Here is a 14881-nt window from a genome sequence, read left to right on the forward strand (position 1 = left end):
CCAGCCTTTGACATGGAGATAACCTACATGTAGATAAAAACCTAAACAATGTAACATTTGGAAAGCCTACTGAACATAAGAACTATCAAAAGAATAGTTCTCATTGCATTTAATCCAACACTTGCACCAGTTCTTTTATATAAGCACTAGGTGCTGAGAAGAGTGAGAATCTATAGAGAGATGAATAAAACAAGATTTTGAACTCTTAGAGGGTTGATTCCAATCCAAAAACATATAATCATACAAAAAAGAAACCTCCATAACTAGGGGTAACTAATTTGTAGTAGCTATATGAAATTAGTTGAGGTTTTTCTATTTTTATTGATTTGTTATTTTCAAATGATCAAGTTACCACATTTGAGTTAATATTTTACAAATACTCATATGAAATTTTGCTTATGAACCCAAATTATCACAATGACAATCTACTTTTTTTCCATAAATTAATCAAAGGGCATAAAAGCCCACAAATCTGTAAATCTCTTTTGGCCACCCAGTGATCTTAAACAAAGCATGTGGTCTTCTTCAACTCCATTTAATTCTGACAACTGAAAATCATATAATCAGTTCATCAAATATCAGGATGATGCTTGGGTAAACTTCAAAGTTCACTGTGGGAGGTAAGTGCTTCAGGGAAGAACTCCTTATGTATAGGCTCTGAGAAACAGGATCAGGCACTGCATCCACAGCAAGTGATTATTAACTATTAGAAAAGTTTTGTTGCAAGTCTGATTTATTTTTCATTGTTCACACTTATCAAGGCAAGGTTCTTGTGCTTCTCACTATACCATAGAAACTACATAGTGTTTCCTTTTTTTTCCCTTCAATCTCTTTATTTTCAAAGTTTCTTTTCTTTTTATTGTTTGCTTTTAAAATTTGTCTCTTTTCTTTTCTTAAGGCACACTTTGAATATAGGTAAATAAATAAATCCGACATGTGCAGTATGACAGGTTGCAAAAAATCCATATGCTGTACTTGGGTGCTCCACATCTCTGTGTGGATAGAGAACGTTTCCATAACCCCAGAAAGTTTCCTCTCATATCCCTTTCCCATCAATCATTCCCTCAACAGCGGAAAGGCAATGTTCTGATTTTTCTTTTTTAACAGATTAGTTTTATCTGTTCTAAAAATTCTAGAAGAATATAAAAACTAAAAAATAATATGTTGCCTTAACTTTAATTCATGACATATAAATTCCAAACAAATACCAACATACAAAATGGGTAATGAGTATAATACGCTAATTCCACTTCCATTCACATTTGTCATCAAATTGGCTTTTATTACTGATATATAATTTGAGCTGAGAATAAGCTGTCTTAAAGATCAGAGAATATTAAAACTGCCAGCATAATTTTTACCTGCCAGTTCAGAATAAAGGAGTCTGAGTTCCCTACATTCCTATCATTACTTAAAATATTAAAGAAGCCAAGTGTATATCACAGAAAAGAAAACAAAAGAAATAAATCTTTGAGCATGAAATTTGGCTTTCTCTCTTTCTTTCTCTTGACCTCTCCCTTTATATATATTACACATACATATATACAAGATAAGTAAATATAACTCATATAAACTTTGCTTTTATATTAATTTATACATTTAAAAACAATTAGCTTAGTGGACTTCATTTCTTAAATACTTTTTTCATCTTTATACTTTAAGCCTTTCACATTGCTTTTTAAAAATAATAAAACGTATATGCTTGAGAAGTTAAAGGTATTTTAGTGTGTTAATTTTTTCTGAAGATATCTTACTATTTAAAAAAAGAAAACCCTCTAGGGATAAACTAATTAGTAGAAGCTATATGGAATTAATGTTTTTTTCTATTTTTAGGGATTGATTTATTTTAATACAAAACTGATTACAACTTATAGACCAAAATTTCCTAATTATGCTTATCAGTAGGTGATCATTGTAAACAACTGGCTGAAAAATATATATTAACAGTTTGGGTGTCTATTTTCCTCACAAAAATAATGAATAGTTGGGCTTTGTGTTCTACAATAGTATTTTTATTAACTGATGCCAATACTACAAACATTTCACTAAAGTCAGTATGCATTTTTAAATAAAAGAAATACAGTAATCAAAAAGACAAGGACAATCTGAAAAACCTTTACACATTTACCTTTGTAGGTTAGCTTGACTCGTGGAATATTTTGTTTAGAAGTTTCAATGACTGGAAGAAACAGCACGGTCATGCTTAGCACCACCAAGGCATGAAAAATGTAAAAGTCGTGGCTTCTGGACTTTGGTCTATCATCTTTATTAGCATTCATGATGAAAACAATGTTCTCTTTCAAACAGCGTTAATTTAATCTAAAAGTAAGAAAAGAACTATTAATATAGCAGTTTGCAGATTTTCCTAGACTTACTAAATTATAATTTTCTGAATGTATATAGATTTTAAAAAATAATTGCTCCTTTTCTCTCTTTTTTCCTTTTTTTTTTTTTTTTACAATTTTTACAAATTGCTGCAGGGAAAATGAATTAGAACTGAGTAATAAAATTCAGATCTGGCTCTACTCAGATGTGGAGACAGGTACACAACTAAAAATTCAACTGCTTATGTTAATTAGCATCTCTTCCTCTACTAAATTTTTTTTTCATGCAAATGCAGGAGGAACTAATTCTTTCTAAACTTGATGAATTCTTTGATCAGATAAGAATACTGGTAGAAGCCTACTCTTTCCCCCAAATCATTCCCAAAGGAAAAGACCCCGAAGAAAAACAAAACAAAACAAAAGCTCTTATTTTGAGGGAGTGTTTCTGACCGAAAAGGTATTTTAAAATTCTACTTAAAATTGCACATGATCAGGTCAGGGAAAGCAGTACAGATTTTATGCCTGGGACAATGCAATCTAACCTGCACTCTACCCTACTCCACACAGGGCAGCACTTGTGGAAACAAACAAACAAAAACCTCATTAAAATGGAGACAAGAGGCCACAAGGGATAGCTTTCACGCCCAGTGTCCATAGCAGAGCCCAACAGCAAGAAGAAAGACTTGCTCTTCTTGACCAGCAAGGAGCTCAGCCAATGAAAGACTGTCACAACCTAGCCAATGGAAAGCCACTACACATGAAACTCTTGATTCCTCCAATGGACTCTGTTTACAATAGTCCTCCCAACTTCCTCTTCCCTTCTATAATAATGGTTCTCTTCCTCTTGCTGCTGGGGATTTGCACACAGCTTGCCATGGTTGCAGATACAGAATTGCAATTCTTTGCTGATCCCAAATAAACCCATTTTTCCTGGAGAAAGAACTGGCAGTCTATTTGTTTGAATTCAACACACTAAATAGAAAAACAAACTGTAAAATAAAAGTTTATAAGAGGGAGGAGGTAGTTATTTACTAGGTTGCCATAAACAAGCTCCCTTGGTCGTCTTTTTTAAGACATGGAATAAATCAAAACTCACATATTTCAAACTACGCTAATAATAGTAATTACAAACAACATTCACTCAGTATTTATATGTACCGGATACTTTCTAAAAAGTACTTTACATAAATTAAATGACCTAATGCTGTTAAATTAATTAAACAGAGGCCATTAGAGTGACGTGGCTCTGATGCTATTGTGCCTACTTAAGCAAACAGAAATCTAAGCCTGTTAATGCCTCAAAGTTATGAACTCAAAACACTAAGGACAACCAATCAACAAACAGCCAATCAGGCTCTAAGCTATAGCCAATAAAATAATTTCCTTTCATTGCTGCCATACTTTCTCTATGTGTTTCCCCTGATTCCTGTCGGTGGAGTGTGCCTAACCACTTCCAGTTTGGTGCTGCCCAATTCAAATTGATTTTTGCTCAAAGAAACTCTTAAAAATTTTAATACACCTCCACTTACTTTTTGTCAACACTAATGACAGCCAAGAAGGACAGGTAATTATTTACCTCATTTCATGATGAGGAAACTGAGGTACAGAGATAAACAGTTCTCCTAAGGTCACATGGCAAATAAGAGATGGATTAAAATGTTTGTTCGGGACTGTAACTAGAGTCAGCCCTCTTAACCCCTACGTCTTTGGGTGCTTTTCATTAAGGCAGAATCAAGTCATCGTCAACTCTTGATGCAGTTTTCAACTTCTCTTCCTTCTCCACAAAGTTATCGCTGTCTTTCTAAGAAATAGCCCACAGAAAGGATCTTGCTATGCCTACTCCCAGGGAGGATTCCAGATGTGGTACCTGCTTCAACTTTTGTCCCAATAATTTCTCTACATCCTTGATGACAGCTTTAGCCATAATAAAAAAGTACTACACTTTAAGTAATTTTCTAATTATTTAATATCAAAATAAATATTTTATGTCTGTATGGTTTAGTTTTAAGTAAAGGGCTAATAAGAATGAATTTCTTTTTTTTATGGAAGATCAACTCTTTACTAAGACGCCTCACAGATTTTGAATAGTAAGGTTTTAGTTACCTTAAATCTCAGAAGTTAAGATCAATCTGGTAAAGTGAAATAGAATTTAGGGATACATGTATTTATTTTTATACACGACAAACATTTTAAGGATAGACTACAAATTTTATGTTGTTTCTTCAAGAAATGTTGAACATGAATGTTTAATAAATTATATTTTCTCAGTTACTTTAATTACCTTCAAAGATACCTATAGGAAGCATCAAACTGTTCTGTCTTGTGTGTAATATGTGCATATTTAAATTCTTTGATTTAGAAGATTACTACAATGCAAATAATCAAGTTGATTTAGATACTTATTAAGAATATTGTACTAAATATGCCACATATCACATATTTTATTCACATGTACTTGATACTTCTTGATGGTTTCACCTAATAAGACTTAATTTGAGAGAAAACAGGAATATCCTTCTGACCAAAAGGATCTATACCATCAGCAACCCTTTATGAAAATTCTAGTTTTTAAAATTTCAATAATATACATTTTAATATAAAACACTAATGAAGTCCCTTAAATGACATATTTAAAACAAACTCTTAAAAACTAAAGAATTATATTCTTTCAGAGCTAGTAGGAAAACATGTTTATGCTATTGCCATGAAACAGAGTTACTTTAGCAGGTCTACAGAAAAAATTATCAGGATTAGCTTTCAATTATGTGAGTTTTAAATTAATCTTGTAAGAAATGCATCCTTGTAACTTTTCAATATGACTTTTACACCAGTAAAAAGTAGATCCATTCTCTGACTTACAGATCCTCCTTAAAAACTTACTGCTTTTACACAAATAAGAAAATACATATAAAAATATAAACATATTCTTTTTTTTTAAGGATTGGCACCTGAGCTAACATCTGCTGCCAATCTTTTTCTTTTCCCTTCTTCTTCTCCCTGAAGCCACCCCCTTCCCCCCAGTACATAGTTGTATATTCTAGATGTAGGTCCTTCTGGTTGTGCTGTGTGGTACGCCGCTTCAGTATGCCCTGATGAGTGGTGCCATGTCCACACCCAGGATCTGAACTGGCAAAACATGGGGCCACCAAAGCAGAGTGCACAAACTTAACCACTCAGCCTCGGGGTCAGCCCCATAAACATATTTTTAACAGTTATTAACACCATAGCTAATCCCCAACCATTTATCAAGATGAGGAAAAAGATAAACTTCTTTTCTGAAAGGAGTGGTTGAATATATGCAAATAATTAAAGTTCCATGAAATAATTGCCAAAATAGAGACTTTATGGGATGCTATAAAAAACAGCTCAAAGGAGTATCATATAGGTTTAAGCAAGACAAGGATAGTTTCATGGAGAACAGACAAAGGAAAATGGAAAGCAAAAAGAGACAGTTCCAGAGAACAGATATACCTAGTTAAGGGTTCCTGAAACACTAGAAGCATGATAGACTTGGTTAGATTGCTATGAGGAGAAGGAAGAGAGAACACAGCATAAACCAGTAGGATGGAAGAGAGAGGGCACCAAAAAAGGAACTTGACCTAACTCTTAAAGGTGCCTCATACCTGTTCTGGTACCTAATATACTATGACTCAAACAATGCCATTACTCCACACTGCCTTTGGTAGTAGAGCATGCGTGCTGGTTCCATCCATATTCATTAGCGCTTCTCTAATCCCATTTCCCTGTTCCTTTCATTTTTCCCTATATCCACCTTAACAGCCGATTCACAGCCTTGACTTACAAACAAGTATTCTTCCACCTACCCACATCCTTCAAAAAAAGTTAAAGGTTGGGGCCAGCCTGGTGGTGCAGCAAAGGGCGCACCTTCCGCTTTGGTGGCCCTCGGTTCGTCAGTTCGGATCCCAGGTGGGGACATGGCACCACTTAGTACGCCATGCTGTGGTAGGCATCCCACATATACAGTAGAGGAAGATGGGCACGGACGTTAGCTCAGGGCCAGTCTTCCTCAGGAAAAAGAGGACTATTGGCAGTAGTTAGCTCAGGGCTAATCTTCCTCAAAAAAAAAAAAAGTGAAAGGTAAACTGAATGTAGGGATTAAATATATTAAATTTCTCATTAGGCTGAGTTTTTTGGCACTCTGGGCATGTGAAATACTACTTGTTTTCATGACATGCAACAACATATGTAATGTGAATGTACGGTTATGTACACAGGCAAAAGAGAGGGAACTCTCCGTGTGTGCATTTCATTAACAATAATGACTTCAGTACAGGACATTTCCTGGGAATTAATGATCAGTTGGGGTTAATGGCCCTTGGCTATGTATTGAGATATCTACTCCTCCAACTGGTCATTAATTGCTAAGACATGCCCTGTGCCTCCAACTCTATAAGTTAAGAAGATTGATGTTTCAGGTTTCAATGCACAGTAGTCATACTGTTCCTTGTAGTCCAGCTCATTAATATTGTTAAATAAGTTAAAAATCAAAGCACTGCCTTCCTTGCTACTATGACATCCTGATAAGTGTCTACACGTGCTGAAACATATGCTAAGGGTAAGGGACAAAATAAAACAAAACATCCTGAACCTGCTGGAACCTTTCTTTTTAACTTCAAATCTTTTTCTACTATAAAATAGTCACTCTCTATAATCTACTGCTCCTGATTCTTTGTTTTTCTCCCCAAGAATCCTTTGAATTGAAGTTAATCTTTTAATTGAGATAATTTATGGGTTAAATGTATTGCCAACAACCTCTCCAGTAATCCATTGATATTTTGCAATCTTCCAGTGCATGTTTGTGTGCAGATGTGTGTGTTTTGTGTATGCAGATGTGTGTGTGTCCTGCATCTGGGAGGAATTATAGAGAGAAGGAGGTGTGATTTAACCTACAGTGGGTGGATTTAGTGAACTGCATAGGTTATACTACATGCTACTGTCTGTAACAAGCTCGACCTGGAGCCAATTAACTGCACATAATCCATTCCAGATGTTCCTTGGGACACACAGCGCTCTTGGGGATCCCTGGATGTGGAGCCAATAGGGAGTATTCTCATTATGAGAGATTTTTACACACTGTTCCACTAAATCAGAGATCCAAACGCATAATCTAACAATCAAGAAGGTCTTGTGTCATTTCCCAAAGGAATACAAAGGTCCAGAACTTATTAGACGGATAATAACTCGTCAAAAATATTATTTGAGGAGCAAAGAATATAAAATCTTCTATGTGAACTTCATTGATTTGCCTTACTTATTTATATCCATTTGTTCCAAAAGTCATTAAGGAAAGATAATACATAATTATGATGAAAAAGTAGATGGTATGCATATGACAAGAATTAAAATACACACTAAGTCTTCACACATGAAAATCTTGAACATTTAGATTTAGGATTCTCCCTCAGATGTGTGTGTGCATGTCCATGTGTGTTTGTGTGTCTGTGTGTGTGGGTAGGTTAGAGAAGAGAGGAAAAGAATCTTTAATTTTTTTAATTTATTGTCTTTTTTCTGTTTTTTGAGGAAGATTAGCCCTGAGCTAACTACTGCCAATCCTCCTCTTTTTGCTGAGGAAGACTGGCCCTGAGCTAACATCCATGCCCATCATCCTCTACTTTATATGTGGGATACCTACCACAGCATGGCTTTTGCCAAGTGGTGCCAAGTCCGAACCCGGGATCCGAACTGGTGAACCCCGGGCTGCCGAGAAAGTGGAACGTGTGAAGTTAACCACTGCGCCTCTGAGCTGGCCCCAATTTTTTTAATTTATAAAGAGCTATTTGCTCTTCATATCTTTATGGTACACATAAGGTCACTAGAGAATTTCTCTCTCTCGCTCTCTCTCTTTTTTTTCCTGGTGAGGAAGATTGGTCCTGAGCTAACATCTGTTGTCAACTTTCCTTTTTTTATCCTCGCCAAAGCCCCAGTACATAGTTGTATATCCTATCTGTAAGTCATTCTAGTTGTTCTATGTGGGATGCTACCACAGCATGGCCTGGTGAGCAGTGCTAGGTCTGAGCCCAGTATCAGAACAGGTGAACCCTGGAACACCAAAGCAGAGTCCATGGACTTAACCACTCAGCCACGGGGCCAGCCCCAAGAACTTTTTAATCTCAGGAGACACGAGGACCTATGACCACCCTCAAATTTAATGAAATTAATTTTATTAAAAAATATAAACTCACTTTGGCCTAATTGTAGCTCATATTTTTGAGTTGTTTGATTAGATAGTTTTCCCTTAGGGTACACAAGACTGATCAATTATTAGTAACATTACTTCATAACATGGATATAGACAAAAAACAAATATAAACAGAAGAAACTTGAGAGCCAAAAAGACAATATAGCAAAAAAAGAGAAGCTTTATGTTTGCAGAGGGCTATCTTATATTCCATTGAGCAAGTGCATTGATATCAAATCAGGACGCAAGTGGTAAGTATGAAGATCCACCAGAATGGAATTTGAAATGCTAAAATTTTAAGATACATTTATTTTATCTTATCCTTTCTAAATTTTCTAATATACATAATATCCTACTACTTTGGGACATTCACGGGTATGCAATCACTTCTTAAGTGTACAGTACTATTATCAATGAACAGAATTAACAAGGCAGCAACTTTTGGCTGAAAAATTTTAACTGTTCATTAATGGACTTCACTGCCTTCATATGTCATGAATTCTTCATCAATTGATATATTCCCATAGAATCTGGAAGACCAGCTGAGTTTTCAGAGCTCATGAAGAAGAGACTTATATTTAATTAAATGTTAATCTACTTCCTAAAATCCTTATGGTAATAGCCAGTGTTATTTCACTACATGCCAAGTTAAATGCAAATATCATCAGTAATCAGTTGTAAAGTTGAGCTAAACTCTTTGGCAGAAAAGATAAATTACAGTAGTTACATTTTTATTTTGCAATGGTTTAAACACAATGTTTACGTTTCTAAAACACACTGCAAGTATATTCTTATATAAATATCTGCCCAACAAAGCACTACTGTTACATGGTACTTGGGTTTGCCTTACAGCCTTGTACTTATAGCCAGACCACATTCTTCAGGATCTTACCCCTAATGAATCCAGCTCAACAAAAATTATAAAGTAGTGAGATTTCAGAACAGACATGTAGAATTTATTAGATTTAATACTGTGGGTTGCATTTTTTCCCAAACTTAACAGTAACAACAAAACAATGCTGATGTTGTAAAGAGGTCCTAAAGAAATCAAATACAAAGTGCTCAAATAATTAACATATCTACAAAAAATAATAAAACACCACTGTAAATGACCTCATTGCAATTATCTTCCTTATCCTAAATCTTTATCAATTTGCTACTCAAATCAGAGCACTGACAGTTATCACTTTGCATGGTCAGAGAAAGCACAAACAGCATAATCATAGTTGGTCTCTTTAAATTTGACTAGTCCACCATACAAAGATTTAAGACTTTCCTTTTCAAATTCTCACACTCCAGAGGGCATTTTAATCCATGCACCTTTTCATGACCAAGATAATCTTCTCACTCTTTGGAATTCTGATAGGCTTTTTGAGACTTATAGAATATTTGCAGATATTCTATAGAAATTATAGAAAATTTGTCAAATTTTAATGTCTGCCTTTTATATCCAAAAATACAAATGTATACTATTTAAACTGATTGTTTTTAAAACTTAACACCCTCTACCTCAAATATTCTGATATGTGCACCCTACATTTAAAAAAATTGGGGGCGGGCTTTTTTTTTCATAAATAGAATATTGAATAAAGCAGAGTAGGAATTACCACAATTAAGAAGGCAGATCAGAGCCAGCCCTGATGGCCTAGTGGTTAAAGTTCAGCGCTCTCACCACTTCAGCAGCCTGGGTTTGTTTCCAGGTCGCAGAACCACACTACCCACCTGTCAGTTGCCATGCTTTGGTGGCAGCTCACATAAAAGAACTAGAAGGACTTACGACTAGGATACACAACTATGCACTGAGGACTTTGGGGAGCAAAGAAAAAAAAGGCAAATCAGTTATATTATCTTGAAATAATAAAATAATAATTAACCATGTGTTTATTATTAAGAGTTTCTTCTCTGTAACTTATTTTATTGCTTTTATCTCTTAGGAATATTGAGTAATTGGATAAGTGAGTGATATTTTGGTAAATATCCAAAAATTTTAACTTTCTTTCCTGAAATACACATTTAGTTATTAATTTAGACATTGAGTTACATGTCCAATAAAGATTTTCCCAGACTTTATAATATTCATCTAATATTTTTGCTAATATGGGCAATAAATGGATTTGAGTATGATGGTGACAAAGGTACTCTTTCATATATCTTTTTATTTCCATGGCATTGGAAACTAATGTTTACAAGCTAAACAGAACTAATTCTTGGTTATATAAGAACTATTGTTACTTTCACTTTTTATATTTCTAATTGTGTTTTTCTTAGGTGAATAGTACAAAATGAGTTTGTATATGCTCATTGTAGGGACTGCTAGTCCAGAAAAGAGTTTGGTCTCTGGAAGACAGTTATCCATAGTAAAGCTTTGTGAATTTTGCCACAGATAATCTACCAACTACTACCAGAAATTCAAGAGTTCCCAAGACCCTGACTGACCCAGTCAATATTCTCACATTTGGTTCAGTTCTGCTATTATAACACTAAAAATAATTTTAAAAATAAAGTTACAACTTTTATAAATAGACTGATACTATAATTTTCATTTTTGTACCCTTATATGACTGCATTGTTAAATTTCTTCTACCTACATTTCTAAATGTCCCCAGTTATATCTCCTGTAACTCCTCCAGGACATGTTAAAAGGAGAGTAGCACAGTGATTAAGCACTCAAGCACAAACCCCAGGTCTGCCACTCGCCTCCCGTTTACAGATGGGAAAGTTACTTAACCTCACTGTGTCTCACTTATCACATTTAAAAGAGTAGATAACAAGAGTACTTAATTTATTTGTTATAAGGATTAAAAAACCATAATATAAAGCACTACACCATGCCCAGTACACAGTAAGTGATCAAAGAGTATTAGCCATTTTAAATCTAATGTATTCAATTTGTCTAAATTTTAATTCTTTTTAAGTATAAAAGCAAATAATAGTTTTAAAGACATTTAATAATGACCTGAACGCCTACAGTTTACAAGGATTGTAAAACAAAGAGATCTCAGGAAATTATTATATAGCCTCCAAGAATATGAAGACAATAATTATAGGATATCATCAAAACAAACAAATGAACATGCAAGCAAATAAACAAACTCCATTTCTATGGTTTAAGAGGGGGAAATCAACGATGGTTTGAATTTTTTTATGAAGGATAAAATACAATTTTATCTGGAGTGCTTCCAATGCTACTCATTTATAGTAAATGAAGTAATTTTTCAAGAAAGGGAAAACAACTAATACCCAATAAAATAATAACTTCATATAAAACCATAAAATAAAAAATAGAATAAACATTGGTGAATATGTAAAATACTTGGCTTTAAGATTTTCACCTGTATTAAAAAGAGTAAAAACATTAAGCTTCTCTTGGTGTCTTTTCCAGAAAGGATACTAGTTTCAAAGGAGGAAAATAGGGAATTTAAATAACCGTGTAGGCCACGTGGGATTGAAGCATTCCACATACTCATTGTTATATTCAAAGTATAACAATAACATGTCTATAATTCATTATATCCTTTGTACTGGATCTTAATGCTTATATATTTTTTAATTTTTATGCAGCTATCCATCCTATTTAATCACTGTACTATTTTCCATTCCTACCACTCACCTTCATTTTTAAAATGGTTATAAAGATCTTTGACAAACTCTTACTAATGTTTTTCATTTTCTTTAAACAAATTACTCTGCCTAATTATGCCACTTAAAAAGTTTACATAGTTCATATTTTATAAGTTGCTGACATCTTTTGACATGTGCACATTCTTATTTTAAATAATTAATTAAAATGATTTTCCTGCATGAAAAAACAATCACATTTAAAAACAGTTATATTTTATACAAGATCTACTTTTTTACAAGTATTTTCACTTACCTTAAAATTAGTTTATTATAAAGTATATTTTGAAATTCATAGCAGCTTACAAAACATGGTTGGTCTAACTTCATTATTAACACCTTATGATTATACATCATAACATAGCAAAAACTTGATATATAACAGGGGCTCAAAAAGAATTTTTAGTTTATTGTCTATAATAACGCAGTAAGCAGGCAAGCAATATCTCCTGACTGAAAGCAGAGCAAATTAGATATGTGAATATTCAGCAAGGTTTAGTAAATTAAAAAGAAAGACAAAACTTTCAATTACATCTTAAACCTTTCCAGATCTGTAAACATGCCAAGTATTATTTATAACAGTTTTCAAAAATTGCTACATTAATAGCATACCACAGATTTGAGGTTGTCTCTCCCACAGATTCAAAGAGTTTCTGTACCTCTTAGAACATCTAAATATATCTGCTAACCCTAAGATGCAACATTAAAGCACATATTAAAAAAGTTCCTTCCATATTCAATAATTATTCAAATACATATTTGCATAACCATTCAATGCTTCTATAACATGAGCTTCACTGTCCTCAAAATGCATATTTCAATTCATGTTAATTAGAGATGGATAAAACTAAAAATAAATATGACAATGCATTATGAAATACCAAATAGCATTATTGCAAAACGATCAAACATTATTTTGTAATTAATATGTTTTAAACTGTCTTTATATATACCTTCACATGAAGATACCATATTTTAAAGTATAACACTTTCTTTCAGGAGCACTATCAGATATGCTGGATATGCAATGTGGAAGCACAGTGTGGACCTTGTTAAAGAGCTCATGGGTGAAGCTGAATTAATCCCTTTACGTACATTCTCTTAATGCATATAAGAGAGTAAGTCTTCAACTCACATATTTGAATTTTAAGAGTAACTTGCAATTGCTCAGTGCATGAGCAATATGCCTATGTAAAGATTGGATTGAGGTGCCGTTTTACAAGATGAGACTGATAAAGTACCAGAAATTTCAACTTCCTTATCAGGCAGCCCCATATTTTTAAACACCGTTCTGGTCTTCCTTATGTAAACATATTTTGCCTTTTTTAATGATTGCTCTGTTAAAGCCGTATACTGGATATGTGGCTGTCTAATTTCCCCTTCCACACTCATTGCCATCTTTATCTGGTGCTTTATCTACTAGCATCAGTTTCTTTTCTCTTTTTCTTTTTTATTGAGATAAAATTGATATATAACATTGTATCAATTTAAATATCAGTTTCTGAGCTGTGTTTAATCCTATCATTATATCCTTGGCTATATCTGAAAAACTGAATTTAAATGGCCACCCCAAGTCTTTTTGCCTCAGAAAGGATAAGCAGGGGATTCCTGAATTGAGCATACTGCTATAGATGGACATTTCCTCATTTTTACTTTTTACGTATTTCTCTCTTAGGGAAAATGTCATACTACCTTCTACTACATGACCTCCGAAGATACAAAAGTGAAACTAGCACTGTAGTCTGGATTTTATAATACAGAATTCACCTAAGATAATCTCACAAAATCCTCAATAATGAAACTCATTTATTTTTACTACATGTTATAGAAACTGAGAGAAAATTCTTGAATCTCCCAGGGGTAACACAGCCTAAGAGCTCAGGCCGTGGTTTATGGTTTGAGCTGTAATCCCTGTTTTGCTACTTATCAGATTTACACCTTGGAAGAATTCACTTAATTTCTCTAAGTCCAGTTTCCTCATCTATAAAACAGGATTATCAGTTCTTACTAAATATGGTTGTTTCAAGAATACAATGACAACGCATGGAAAGCACTAAGCACTTCGGCACATAGCTAGACTCAAAAACTGTTAGCTTAAAGTTCTTCCATTTTTGCATGGACTGTGATAGCAACTATTTTTCCAAAGACAGTAAGTGGATAAAAAACTTAAAAGGAAACCTGGAAAATCTCATGTTCTCCTATCATGCTTGCAAATATGTTTGTGTAATTTGGCATTAAAGTTCCCAATCTTCATTCCACAATGTAAATTTTTCAGTGCACAATTAGATAAAATCCCTATGACAATAACAATAACACACTTTTAAACATCCAATTTGTTGAGCTATATGCACTGCCAAAATGAAATCCTAGACAAAAGAATACACTCAATTGCTTTATTGGATATGGAAATTGCTAGACAATAAAAATAAAGGCAGAGTGACAAATAAATGTTTTTCTTTTAGAATATTCAATTTGGGGTTACTAAATGTGTTTGAAGAAAAGGTCTATGGAGAAGGTCTTTGAACAGAGATTAATATTTAGAAACAGTTTTGACAGCAAGTCAACCTAAAGTTACCTCTAAAAGCTTATTTGAATATTACAAGAGCCAAAAGAGTTTATACACATAAAAAACTTTAGTTTCGGGGCTGGCCCCGTGGCCGAGTGGTTAAGTTCGCGCGCTCCGCTGCAGGCGGCCCAGTGTTTCGTCGGTTCGAATCCTGGGCGCGGACATGGCACTGCT

At 34.0% G+C, this 14881-nt stretch overlaps 1 protein-coding gene across 3 annotated transcripts in view; it reads right to left on the bottom strand.

Moving 5' to 3' along the window:
• The window catches only part of SEMA3D (semaphorin 3D), a 185788-nt gene that overhangs the window by 121157 nt on the left and 49750 nt on the right, over nucleotides 1–14881 (bottom strand). For all 3 annotated transcript variants that reach the window (XM_046670512.1, XM_046670511.1, XM_046670513.1), the window contains exon 2: nucleotides 2129–2319. In XM_046670512.1, the coding sequence (XP_046526468.1) occupies nucleotides 2129–2279 (151 nt within the window). In that variant the 5' untranslated portion in view covers nucleotides 2280–2319. The remainder of the gene's footprint in view (nucleotides 1–2128; nucleotides 2320–14881) is intronic.

The sequence above is a fragment of the Equus quagga genome, chromosome 8 (genome assembly GCF_021613505.1).
Source record: "Equus quagga isolate Etosha38 chromosome 8, UCLA_HA_Equagga_1.0, whole genome shotgun sequence".
Taxonomy (NCBI): Eukaryota; Metazoa; Chordata; class Mammalia; order Perissodactyla; family Equidae; genus Equus; species Equus quagga.